Genomic DNA, 13,576 nt, shown 5'->3' with positions numbered 1-13,576 from the left:
TGGCCTCCCTTCACACCAATCTAGCCCAGGATATGAGGATGACTCCTACACATGTTAGGAGTTTTAAGAGGATGAGGAAGGTAGTGGGTAGAGAGATTTAATACTTGGGGTGAGTTTAAGAAAATGTTCTCAAAACGGAAGAAAATGTTCTTTTTTGGGAAAAGTCATTTGAAAGAAAGAACCCCTGGGTCTCAGCTCCACTTACCTGGAATGGTAGCTTTGGGGCCAAGGAGTGCCAATCATGCTCTGAGATATTTGCATCATGCTGGCATCGGGTTGGTTCTCCCCAAATTTGGTTGAATGCCAAGAGTGAGGTCGGCCTGCAGGTTCACTGCGCCTGGGGAGACACAGGGAGGGACGCCCAACATTAGAAGCATTCTCAGCTGAGTCTCTTCACTAATATGGTTTATGGATTTTGGAAGCAGACTGCTGTATTCTCAGAGATCAAAAACAATCAAGGAAACACTGGAAAGTAGATCTTACTGTTTGTTTCTCTTACTTACCATTGCTATTGTCTACTTTATTAATATTTTTATTTTCCTTTTCCTTTTGACATAATTTCAGCCTTAAAATAAAAATGTTATAAACTTAGTATAAATAATTCCCACATAAACTCTAGTGTACTGTTGGTGAGAATACAAATTGGTGCAGCCACTACGGAAAATAGTATGGAAGTTCCTAAAAAAATTAAAAATAGAACTACTGTATGATCCAGCAGTCCCAGTTCTGGGTATATATCCAAAGGAACTGAAATTAGGATCTTACAGAGATATCTGCCCTCCCATGTTCACTGCAGCATTACTCACAATAGCCAAGATATGGAAACAACCTACGTGTCTGTCAACAGATGAATGGATAAAGATGTGGTATATATATATACAATGGAATATATTCAGCCATTAGAAAGAAGGAAATCCTGCCATCTGCAACAACTTGCATGGACCTTGGGGTCATTAGGCTAAGTGAAGTAAACCAGACGAAGAAAGACAAATACTGTATGATATCACTTAAATGTGGAATCTAAAAAAGACAAACTCAGAAAAAGAATAGAGTGGTGGTTACCAGGGGGCAGGGGGTGGAGGAAATGGGGAGATTTGGTCAAAGGGTACAAATTTCAAATTATAAGATTAACAAGTTTGGGGATGTAATGTACAGCGTGGTGATTATAGCTAATAATACTGTGTCACATACTTGAATGTTGCTAAGAAGAGATCTTAAATGTTCTCACCATAAAAAAGAAATGGTAACTATATTATGGGATAGAGGTGGTAGCTAATGCTATGATGGTAATCATTTTGCAATTTATAAAGGTATCAAGTCAATACCTTGTACACCTTAAACTTACACAATGTTATGTATCAATTATATCTCAATAAAGCTGAAAAAAGAATTCTCATATAACCTTCACCTAGATTTCCTGCATGTTAACATTTATTAATTTAAAGCACATGGAGTTACCTGGGTCTTTCTCAGCCTCTGCTTATCCATATATAAAAATGGGAGCAATAATTCCTTCACACCTCCCAAGGGACTTTGTGTGGATATATGGTAAAAGCTTTCTGGGGATTTTGAAGTCCTCTGTCATATCCTGATGCTGGATAAATGGTATTATTTTAATTTCTTGGTAAAAACTACATAAAAATTTGCAGCTACCTTGGTGTTAACACTGATCTAAGCTACATCGTATAAACAACATGTTCTCAATAGTTTCGCATTTTGCAAGTCAATGAGTTCAAGTTTTAAACATCTTGCCCTTATAACACAAAGAAATGACACAGCCAAGGGAAGAAGTGGGTGTCCTTCAGACTGCAATACTGAAGAATGAATTTCGTAAGGAGGATTACACTACTATAGAAGGTCAGAGACAAGAGAGCGTGGCTGTGCTTTATTTTTGGCAAAAAAGTGAGGTGAGCTATCAGGCATTTCATGCAGAAAACTTTTGAACTTGAAGACTGTAGGGGAATTTTTCTGCAGTTTAGAAACACTTATGGGATCCAGGAATCCCATATTTGGGATTTAAATAAATTAAATAAATCCCATATTTGGGATTAAATAAATATGGGAATCCCATATTTACAGGAATCCAGGAATCCACTTTGATATGTTGAAGATAAAGCTGTAAGTACACCCACCTATTCATTTTACATGAAAAAATAAATTGGCTTTTGTAATATAAATGAAAAATCACTCCCCCAAGGCCAATAAAATTTCAAGAGTGTTAAGTATATCAGAATAATACTAGCCCAGGTGTCAGGAGACTTGGGTTCTTACCGTGACTTTATTATTAACTTGCTATATGACCCTGTGTAAGTCACTTCACCTCCCTAACTAAGCCTTTATTCATCTAAAAAATTAAGACATTAATCAAAGGGGTTGGATTAACCTAATTTTAATCTGAAATAACATTTAAAATGTATAAGAGAGACATTTAAGGACTTGCCAAGAGAGATAATGGTGATAGGAAAATGGTCTTGTGTGAAGCAAGGGACACAGGCACAGGAGATGTGTAGCAGTCAGTGAATAAACATTTATTGAACTGAAGGATCCTTTAAGTCAGGTGGACTGATGCCTGGGTTGCTAGATGGGCCAGGGAAAGTGAGAAAAACTGACATCTCTCTTGATAAAATTCTGGGGATGGAAAGAAGCTGAAATGTGGCTCAAGATATCAGCTCTGAGGTCAGATAAACCTGAGTTCTAATCCTGATACCACTGGTTTTAGTTTTTGGATTTTAGGTAAGTTTCTTAACCACTCTGAGTTTCCTCATCCGTAAAAGGCAGGTTATAACAGAACCTATGTCAGAGGGTTTTATGTGAAATTAAAAATTAGATAATGTACCCCATACATAGTAAAAGCTCAATAAATGTTAAGTATAATTATCATTAGTCATTCATTATTAATGAGTTGACAAAGAATAGAGAGGCCAGGGAGACAAGCCTGTCAGAGATATCTAAAAGGAAGGACAGAAAAGGGGCTGAGTGAATGGAGGAGGAGAGGGGAATAGGCAGGAGCTACTGGTGGCGATGGCTGGCCCAGCTCTGAGCTCCCCAGTTAGGTATTGCTAGTCGATAATTATGGCAGAGGCTGGTCTGAGACTTACTGTGATCACAGCCTAGAAGCCCCTGGCCACACTGGTGAGGCAGGGAGGCTGCCAGGGCAGTGGCTGTGAGTTCTAGTCACAGAGGTACACACATGCCAAGAAGGAATAGACCTGGCCCACCTGGAAATTAGGAAAGAACTAAAGGAAATAGTAGCACAGCCTTGGGCTAAAGGGATGAAGCAGGATGCAAAATCAAGAGACCAACAACGGAAGCCAATATATTACAACTCATCTGGCTCCTTGCCCCCATACCTTTCCAGGCCTCATAACAGGTCCCAGGTAACCCATACCTTTGGGTTCAGCACTGTCCCAAAGTTAAATCAACCGTTTTCTCAGAGGGAGAAATCAGGGAGCCCTGTGGCTCAGTAACTTAGCACACGGCATTCTTGCTGCTAGTCCCACTCTGACATTGGACACCCAGCTCCCTAGAAACCAGGCTGATGCCTCTTCAACCAGTTCCTCGAAGCCAGACTACCCCCCTTGAGCCCCAGTTCCTCACTGACTTAGATTCCTGCTTTATCACCCAGTTCCAGTGACTAGAAGTTCTCCCTGGCACCCCAGGCCCCTCAGGGGCTGGCCCAAATCACACAGCCTATAAGTCCCGGAGTCAGGGTTCAACCCAGTTACATATGACTTCAGGTGCTCGACAAATATTATTGGTTAATCATACAGCAAAAGCCCAGAACTTAATGAAAAAAATATGAAGTCTTTTTGGCATGAGGCACCTGGAGACATTTCATATACATATCATTTTGGACCCAAATGGATCCAAAATCATAAGAAGAAACAACAAACTGTCCTCTTCCTGCCCCATGTTCCGGCTATCTAGAGTGAGGAGTTGCCAGGATCCCTCTCAGTAGTAGGGTGCTAGCCCTGGGACTAGGTACTGGCTTTGAGAGGCCGATGGATGTCAGTGAAGAGTGAACTCGGCCCAGCACCTGAGAACAGTAACGCTGAGGATGGCTCTTCAGCAGCCTCATCCCCCAGTGGAATCTTTTTTTTTTTTTTGTGAGGAAGATCAGCTCTGAGCTAACATCCACGCCAATCCTCCTCTTTTTGCTGAGGAAGACCGTCCCTGAACTAACATCCATGCCCATCTTCCTCTACTTTATGTGGGACGCCCCCACAGCATGGCCTGACAAGCGGTGCATCAGTGTGTGTCTGGGATCCGAACCCAGGCCACCAGCAGCAGAGCACGCGCACTTAACCGCTACGCCATGGGGCCAGCCCCTCTTCCCCCAATGGAATCTGCCCAGACCAAGCTAAAAACACTGGTGCTGAGAAGCTTTTCCCACTCAAGGGAAATGGATGGGCCCTGAAAAGTTCTATAGGCTCCACAGAAAAAAGATCCCTCTTCCAGGCAAGGAGATGAGGTGTGACATAATGCTAACCAATAACTTCAGGAGTTCCAGAGAAGCCCTCTAGCCTGAAATCTCGAAGGAGAAAAGAGAGGAGGTGCCCTGAAGTACAATATAGCTACCCAGGCTTAACATCAGTCAGTACACCTCCTTCACGAAGGATCAGACACCTTGCTGAAAGTTCTCAATCAGACTTTGAAGTATAAAAGGAGGCTGTGGGCGGAACAATGAAGATAAATGGAGCTGTTCCACCTAAGTTAGGAGAAGAAAATTGCTCTTTGTTCTCTGAAGACAACAGCAAGGCTTTCTTTTAAATGTAAGCTATCCAGACCTTTCCTTGGTTCCCTTCCCATTCATTTAGGGGACATCCGTAGAAACTTTCTACACGCCAGCCACTATGCTGGCACCTGGGATACAAAGAATAAAATATCATTAGACCCAAATAATTCACAGCACAGTAGAAGAGACAGCTAAGTAAACGGCTATAATACTGTGATGGGTTCCATAAACAGAGTACAAGATGCTCGGTGAACTCAGAGGAGGGAGTCATTAACATTGTGGGGTTAGGTCAAGAAGGCTTCACTTTTTACTACAGCATGAAAGATTTCTCCAGATGGAAGGGGAAAAGGAAGGGAAGGGCATCTAGGTAGAAGAAATAGCATGATAAATGCATGGAAATGTGCAGGAACACGGTACAAGCAACTCAAGTAGCTGGAGAGGAGATGACGAATAAGGGGAAGAGGAGTAGATGAAGGTGAAGAGGTAGGAGGGGTCAGATCTTGAGATGCCTCACTAAACGTTTTGGACAGTATCCTGTGGAATTGGAAGCCACCAAGGAACCTTAGCCAAGGAGGGGCATATTCAAATTTGAGCTTCAGGAACATATTGCCAATAACAAGAAGAATAAATTTGAAAGACGAAATTGGAGGCTATTGTATTGGCCAGGGTAAGAGATAATGAAGGCCCAGCGCTAAGGCAGTGGCAGCAAACTTGAAGAGATGACAGATCTTAGAGCTGCTGAGGAGGCAAAATGCCCAGCCTAGTGACCACGTGGATGTAGGTGGTGTAGAAGAGAGTATAGTCAGGGGGAAGGCTGGCCTTTATATTCCTAGCTTGAACTAGAATGATACTATTATTAACCTATATAAAGAACTATTAGATGGAGGGGGTGGAGTGGAGAGGGGAAGAAGGAAATAGAGTGGGGAAGTTGATGGCTCACTCTGAGGCATGCAAATGTGAGGTGTACGGTAGGCTGTAGGGTCTAGAGGACTGAAGTCTGGACTGTATATAGAAATTTAGGAGTCACAAACCAAATGGCCTTTGAGAAAAGGTAAGTTGCTTGGGGAGAATGCATAGGGAGCCAAAGAAAGTAGTTTAAGGATGAGTCTTTGAGAACAATCACAATTTAGGGGAGGAAGAACTGGGGGAATAGCCCAAGAAGGAGCTTCCAGAGAAGAAGGAGGAAAACTAAGAGAGTAGGAAAGTTTCACAGAATCCTAGGAAGGAGAACAAGGAGTAGGAACTGCCAACCATCCCAACTGCTACAGAGAGGTTAGTCTGATGAGGGTGTCCACTGGACATGTCCACTGGATTTGACAACTAGTAAGTTTTTGCAATGGAATGACAAGGGAAGAAGCCTGATTATGGTGGGATAAGAAGTGAAGGATAAAATGGAGACAGAAAGGGCAGATAATTCTTTCAAAAACTTGGCTCTAAAGGGAAGAAAGAGGATGGTAGCTAGAAGACTAGAGTGGGCTAGAGGGTAAAAAGGTTTTCTTCTTGCTGTGTTATTTTAAACAATGAGAAGTTTGAAAAAGTTTATATGAGACAGAGTATAAGCATGTGCAGCTGCAGATAGAAAATGAAGAGAATATGGCATTCCTTAAGACTCATGAGGAAGTAGGAAAGAATGGCATTCCAGAGCACACGAGGAAGGTATAGCCTTATGTAAGAGTAAAGCCAGTTCCACTGAAATGAGGAGGTGGTAAGATGTTGATGCTCTTAAGTATGTAAGGGAGCGGGTGGGAGGAAAGTTGAAGGGACTTCTCACCCAATGTCTTCTATTTTCATTATGAAGCCTAAAAGAGGGAAAAGTAAGGGGATTGATGTGGTGGGTTGGGGCTCAAGTGGCATAGTAAAGGAGGACTATAAGAGTTGAAACTGATTAGAGATATTTAAAAGATTTAATGACTAAGATATGGTCTCTGCCCTTACGGAGCTTACATTCCCGTGGGGAGACCAAATGAAGTAATCCTATAGTAAATAATAAATCATAGAGAAATAACTCCTACAGTAAAAATAAAATAAGTGCCCAAGACTTGCAATGCTCCGACCTGGGGGGCTTTTTCTCTGGAGGAGACTGGAGAAGCTATTTACCCTGAGGTAGGGGTGGGTGGGGTCAGATTTTATCACAAGTCTAATTACATTAAGAAGAACAGGCTGATTTTGAAACAAACAAATCAAAAGGTCCTAAAAATATATTCCTTTCTTTTGGACACAGAACATATGTTGGGAGAAAGCTTCTGAGATAAATCTTTGTTTTATAAGATTCTTCTAATATGTACAGCTAAGTGATGAAATGAGGAAAAAGAATGAAAAAGATGACCAAAATATAGCCCACCAACTCTCATACCTTAGTGGGGGGAGTGTAAATCAGTATAACCTGAACGAAGAGCAGTTTGGCAACATCTTGCAAAATAATTTTTTAAATAACATCTCCATCAAAAAATTGAAAAACAACCTAAATGCCCATCAGTAGCAGACTAGTTAAGTCAGCATTACATCCATATTATAGAATACTTGAGTATACTAAAAGAATGGAGTAGCTCTATACATATTGATATGCAAATATCTCCAAAATATACGGTTAAATGATAATCGTAAGATGCAGAACTGTACATACATTATGCTGCAGAGTGTGGGGGACAACATACATAATCACTTATACGTTTATGAATGTAAAGAATATTTCTGGAAGGATACTTGAGAAACTTGAAACAAATTTATAGGGAGGAAAATTTATTTTTCACTGTATTTCTTTTTGTAACCTTTGAATTGTGTACCACGTACATGTATTGCCTATTAAAAAGCAAAATATTTTAAAAACAGCTTCTCATTTAAAAAATTATAATTCATTGTATCTTGAGATAACCAAAAACTCAAACAGCTGTTTACTGACTTTTTCAACGACACAAATAATTTAATAAGCATTCCTAAAGAGCACAGCATGCTTTTTACATTTTGGGATCACTTTGAACTTTAAGATGATAAGGAAATATTTTCCTAAAGTACATTACATCATGAGCACATCAATAAGAGTTAGAAGACAATTTAATTTTAAAATTGAGCAAACCAAGTTTTGTGTATGGGTGTAATTCAAACAAAGCCCTTTTGTTGCATTCCTAACCACAAACAAGGAAGCTTAACTGCGTGGGATGGGTAGGCTGATGAAACTGGAACTAGCAAGTGACACGATGTCCTTCTTAGATGATTTTGCCCTAACCCAGAGACTCAGGAATGCAAAGTATATTTCTGAGTAATCTACAATAAAGCAGTTCAGGTGTTTCAAGAAGTATTCCTTGATCACCTACTCTGTGCCTTCTACCTTGCTGAGCTATAGCTGGAGCTCTGGGAGGTCACAGATGGCCTCAAGGAGTTTATAATCTTGTTGAGGAGTCTTAGACGCAAGAAAAAGTATTAAACAGATTCAGAGTATCCATTCACTCAAAAAATATTTCAGTCCTACTGAGTGCCCAACACCATTCGAGGCACTTGACGCATATTTTTTCACTTAATCTTCATACTATCTTTATGATATAGGACTATCAATGAGAAAAGAGAGACTAAGCCCACAGTCACAAGAGTGGTGAGCAGCACAGCTGATATTTAAACTTGGGCATCTGTCTCCAGAGCCTGTGTTTTTAACTCCTAAGCAATGAGCAGTACAAATGAGAAGGGTGGGTAGACTTAGGAGCCAGACAATAAGCAAATAAATAGGATATTTTCATAGAATTATGAGGGCTTTGAAGGAAATAAAACCGGGTAATGTGCGAGGGTGACTGAGGGTACTGCTTTGGGTCAGGGACAGCCTCTTTGAGAGAGTGACATTTGAATTAAGATCTAAATAATGAGAAAGAGTCAACCATGCAAAGAGCTGGGGGCAGAGTGTTTAGCACAGAAGGAACAATGAAATGCAAAGGCCTTGAAGCAGGAATAAATTTGGAGTTTTCAAGAAGCAGAACAGTGTGTGGCTGAAGCATTATGAGTGAAGAACAGATAGTAGGAGAAGCCGTCAGATTATACTGGGCCATGTGGGCTCTGGAGCCATTTTGGATATAAGCACCAAAAAGGTCACAGGCTGCCAGTGATCAAGAACGGGGTCTGAAGTCCGCCAAACAGCCTGGCAGTAGAGAGGGACTTTAGATGAACTTGAAGGATTATGCTTTGGATAAGTGGAGAAGGTGACAAACACAACTTGGAAAATAAAAAATTCTAAGAGCTAGAGTTAATTTTTTTGTTGGCGTTGTCCTTCGATGAGCTATAAATGCTGAGACTTTGCATGGGCTCTTCTGGGTGCACTGACATTATAAAACCATGCCAGCTAGCAACTGGGCATGAGTTGAATGTGTAAGAATACAAATTATACTCAGACTACCAGCACTACCAAATAAAACATCCTATTTCTTAATCCACTTACTAACCCACCCATCTGCCATCATTTGTTTAGTGCACAATGCTATAATAGACAACCAGGTCCACCATAACAAGGTTCTAGTCTTAACCTCCCAACCGAAAAACAGAAAGAAAAAATAATATATCAAAATATTCTGTAAATATTTGGTCTATCTGGTCTATCTGAATTAACATATCATGGATTTAGGTTGAGGGTCTTCATGATACACTTACTGAACACCATACGCTTAGCCAGGGATAAAGCAAGCTTCTTAAGGTTCTTTTTGTGTGTTGCTATTTTTTCCCCTATTGTTCCTCATCTATTTTTAAAATTATGCAATACTTCAAACATATACAAATGTATTCAAATTAATATAAAGAACACCCAGGTACTCATCACCAAAATTTATCAAATCTTAATATTTTTCCCATATTTACTTCAGGTATGCTTTTGAACAGGTAATTAACTCATAGTTTCAAAAAAAAGATCAAAGCCATTGAGAAGTCTTACTCTCTGTGTTTCCCAGCCCCATTTCTCTTCCTCCCACAGCTAACCACTGTGGTTATAACCACTGTGGTTAATTTCTTATGTATCTTTCCCAGTGTTTTGTTATGCAAATACAAGCAAATATGAATATATAATTTCACTTTGCCCCTTTCACAAAAGGAACCATATGTAGTGTTCTACTCCTTGTTTTTTTTAACTAACAATACATACTGGAGATCATTCTATTTCAGTACTTAGAGAACTTCCTCATACCTTGTTTTCCTTTTAGCTGCCTAGTATTCCATTGTGTGCATATATCATATTTATTTAACCAGATCCTTTTTGTAGATATTTTTTGTTTCCATTACAAATAATGCTTCAATGAATAACCATGTCCATATACTGCTTTCCACCTATGCCAACATATCTGCAGAAATTCCTAGAAGTGGCATTGCTGGCTCAAAGTAAAATGTGCTTGCAATTTTGATAGTTATTGCTAAATTGCCCCTTTCACACTTTAAAGAGGAAACAAACTCAATATGAACAATTAAATGTCACTGTACAAGTAATTTGGAGGGGGGGGTATTATATCTTCTTTTCTTTAGAAGAATAGATGATTCATATTTGAACAACAATGTCTTTTTAGGCATTTCTTGTTCACAGGAAAATGATGGGCCCCAAATACTGACGATACAAGTATACAGCAATTGGAAACCATGACAAAGTCAAGCTACACTGAGCTGCACTCATAACCCTTTTGCATTCACAGATCCAGATGGAAGTATGTCCAGAATAAAAATCACTCTGTGTTGACATATGTTTTTGCATGTCCACAGGAGACAGAAAAGCTCTTAAGAATTCTTATAAAAGTTGAAAAAACTCATCATCTTCCAAAATATTAAAAAAAGGTGGTAATTGTCCCTTAACACACCATTGGCAAAGACATTGTTTTTGAGAAATCCCTTACCCCTTCATAGCATCCCTAACCTCTAGTTTCTATGATTACTGGGCTTTTCAAGGCTGAACCTCAGACTTTTTGGATTCACAGAAAAATCTAACAAGTAAACATTTCTAAGGCTTTTATAATTGCCTCACTAATATCTGTGTCTTAAAAAAGTGGTTCGGTGGGAGGAAAGGTACGCATTAGGTAATATAACCCCATAGCAACAGACAGTCCTTCTGGAAAGAGAAGTTCTTTTTAAATGTCACATCCTGATAATATGCCCTGGGGACTTTTGGCTGTGACAATGGAATCACAAGCAAAAGTGAAGTCTGCTAACAGACATAAGACCCTAATATCTAAACTTTGCATAAAAGGCAAAAAAACCTTTTCTGTTAAAATACATTACCCCGTTCCTCCACACTTGTCTCAATATCCTTTCACTACTAATTTGTCTCCTCACCACCCTCCATTTGGAAACTTTTTTTTTAATTAAATTTTATTGATGACCACAAAAAACAATTACCATAAAATAGAGGAACTAGCAATGGGATGGGTGTCTTTCACTTAGTCACCAATGGGTGATGACATCGAAATGTTCTTTTCACCAATATTTCCCTCTTTTTATCATTCTCCCCTCAACTCTGACACATACAGAGGAATCAGAATAGTCAACTCTCCTTCCCACACTTTTGCATATAAGTCATGGCAGAAGTTACCACAAACCCTGTAACATCTTTGATCTGTAAGAGCACTCATCTTTGTCTTTCATTGACTTTCACACTCAATTACAACAGAATTATACAGCATCAATAGAATAACAGAAACTCTGATTATCAATAAATAATTTCTTCTTCTCAACTCTCAATTTGGGACCAGACATTTTATTTGTTGGAGGAGGAAGGAGGGACTGGCCTTCGACAATTTCTTCAGCTATCAGACAGTATGATTTTAGAATCTTCTCTACTACTTCTCTGTGCTATAGAATATGTTGCTAGAGCGCAGACAGGAGAAATCACTTTCATGCTGGTTTGTTGTCATCTTCGACACACAGACACCCACAAATGCACTCTCATGGATCTCAGAGAGGGTCAGATAGTTGACAGAGAACTAGAAATATTGTGTGTGCTCCTGAATTACTACCTTTCTTTGTTTTGTGAGGAAGATCAGCCCTGTGCTAACATCGGCCAATCCTCCTCTTTTTTTTTTCCGCTGAGGAAGACCAGCCCTGGGCTAATATCCGTGTCCATCTTTCTCTACTTTATATGGAATGCCACCACAGCATGGCTTGATAAGCGGGGCGTCGGTGCACACCTGGGATCCGAACTGGCAAACCCCGGGCCGCCACAGTGGAGTGCGCGCACTTAATGCTTGCACCACTGGGCTGGCCCCCATTTTTTTTGTTTTTTTTTAAAGGAGAAGTTGCTTGGGGCCTCTCCCAGAGGACTCCTGTGGGATAACTTAGGAGCAGCTCAGCAGGGCACTGGAAAAGGTATGTATGGTTCTCCTCCTCCACCCACTGGGCTGCAGAGCTGAGGGGCGGGAGAAGAAGAGTACCCCGACTATGGCTGGAAACACTTCTCCTTAATGTATAAACCCACAGAAAATTGCCCTTTGAGGGTTTAAAGCAGTCCAAATACCAACCAAGATATTTCAAAATCAAGCTAATTAATTTTTGTACGATGCCAAAGTACAAATTAAATTTCATTTGCCAAAACAAATGAAATTGTTAAGAAACGGGTTTTTTTTTTGTGAGGCAGAACCCTCACCTTTTGGTAGTGATTTTTTTCTAAACACCATTCCATTAAACGGAAACAAATAAATGCCCTCCAAACCTCCAACACTAAAGAAACTGAATTGTCTTTTGGAGTAAGTTTGATGCACTGTATTGGTTTTCTCCTCTCTATTTCACTTTCTCCTCATTTAGAGGAATAGGCCACAAATGAGAAATTAAAGACAACAAAAAAAAACAAAGGAAAGGACAGAAAGCATTTATTTTAGATAAAAACTTCAAACAATGGTCAAAAGATCATTTTTTAAAAATGATACTGGAAAAGACTTTTGTTCATTAAAATAAAGTTTTCAAATATTATTGAAATCTGAATGAAAGGAATAGTGACGTTTTTAAGGCAGAGAAGCTGAAAACTTGAAGAACGCTTGCTCCAGTCCCTACCTACCAATATTTTCATGATAAATTTTACAAGGAGGAGTTTAACTGCCACCACCAGTCACACATCACTTGACACTGTTGGGGAGAAAATAATAAAACTCAGAAGAATGTTCTCTTTTATTCACTTTCAAGTGAAAGAATGCCAAATAAAACTTGAAAAACCAGCCCTGTGATCCCTCTCTCTATATATGTTTTATAATATAAACAGTTCATATTTTCTTTTCTACCTTTTACATGGTATAACAATAAAATGAGTGCCTGTATAATAAAATAAATATTCAAGTCACCTTGAGATCTAGAACATTACCATGACTGTTGCATCCACCTGCTCTTTTCCATGTCATATTTTCTTTTAAGCAAAAGCATCCCTAGCTGCAGGCATTGGCATTAAGCATAACTCTGAACAAAAATTTTGAATCAAGATTATAGAAGGATAAAAGCAGAATTCAAATTACTGTGAATAAGGGAAAAGATAATCAAGTATTTAAACTTTCAATTGTGATGGGGTTAAATAATGTACAACTGGCAATCTCAATAAACACTTCTTTTCATTTAAACTCAAAGGTGAATAGAAGACCATCTCTTTTCTTTAAAATTGAATATATTCACAGGTTCTTTACACAAATTCTTCTTTACACAAATATTGGCAGTGAGAATAGAGAAGAACTTGGCAACTAGTACATAGATAAGTAGCCACTGCTTGTGAGAAACGGAAATAGTTACTCTGAATTCCCTACAGAAATGGGGAAGCAAAACCATAAGGTACACAACATAAAGCAACTGCTAATCTGAATGAGATAAAAAGCCACGCTAAATACGCACATCATAAGAAATATGGCAACTGTATATACA

At 39.4% G+C, this 13,576-nt stretch overlaps 1 protein-coding gene across 6 annotated transcripts in view; it reads right to left on the bottom strand.

The window, feature by feature from the left end:
- SHROOM3 (shroom family member 3) overlaps window positions 1-13,576 on the bottom strand; it is a 316,032-nt gene that overhangs the window by 40,613 nt on the left and 261,843 nt on the right. For all 6 annotated transcript variants that reach the window (XM_058547303.1, XM_058547305.1, XM_058547304.1 and 3 more), the window contains one exon: window positions 206-337. In XM_058547303.1, coding sequence (XP_058403286.1) covers window positions 206-337 — 132 coding nt within the window. The remainder of the gene's footprint in view (window positions 1-205; window positions 338-13,576) is intronic.

The sequence above is a fragment of the Diceros bicornis genome, chromosome 8, assembly GCF_020826845.1.
Source record: "Diceros bicornis minor isolate mBicDic1 chromosome 8, mDicBic1.mat.cur, whole genome shotgun sequence".
NCBI classification, from domain to species: domain Eukaryota; kingdom Metazoa; phylum Chordata; class Mammalia; order Perissodactyla; family Rhinocerotidae; genus Diceros; species Diceros bicornis.
The sequence above is the reverse complement of the archived record's forward strand: the minus strand, read 5'-3'. Positions and strand labels throughout refer to the sequence as shown.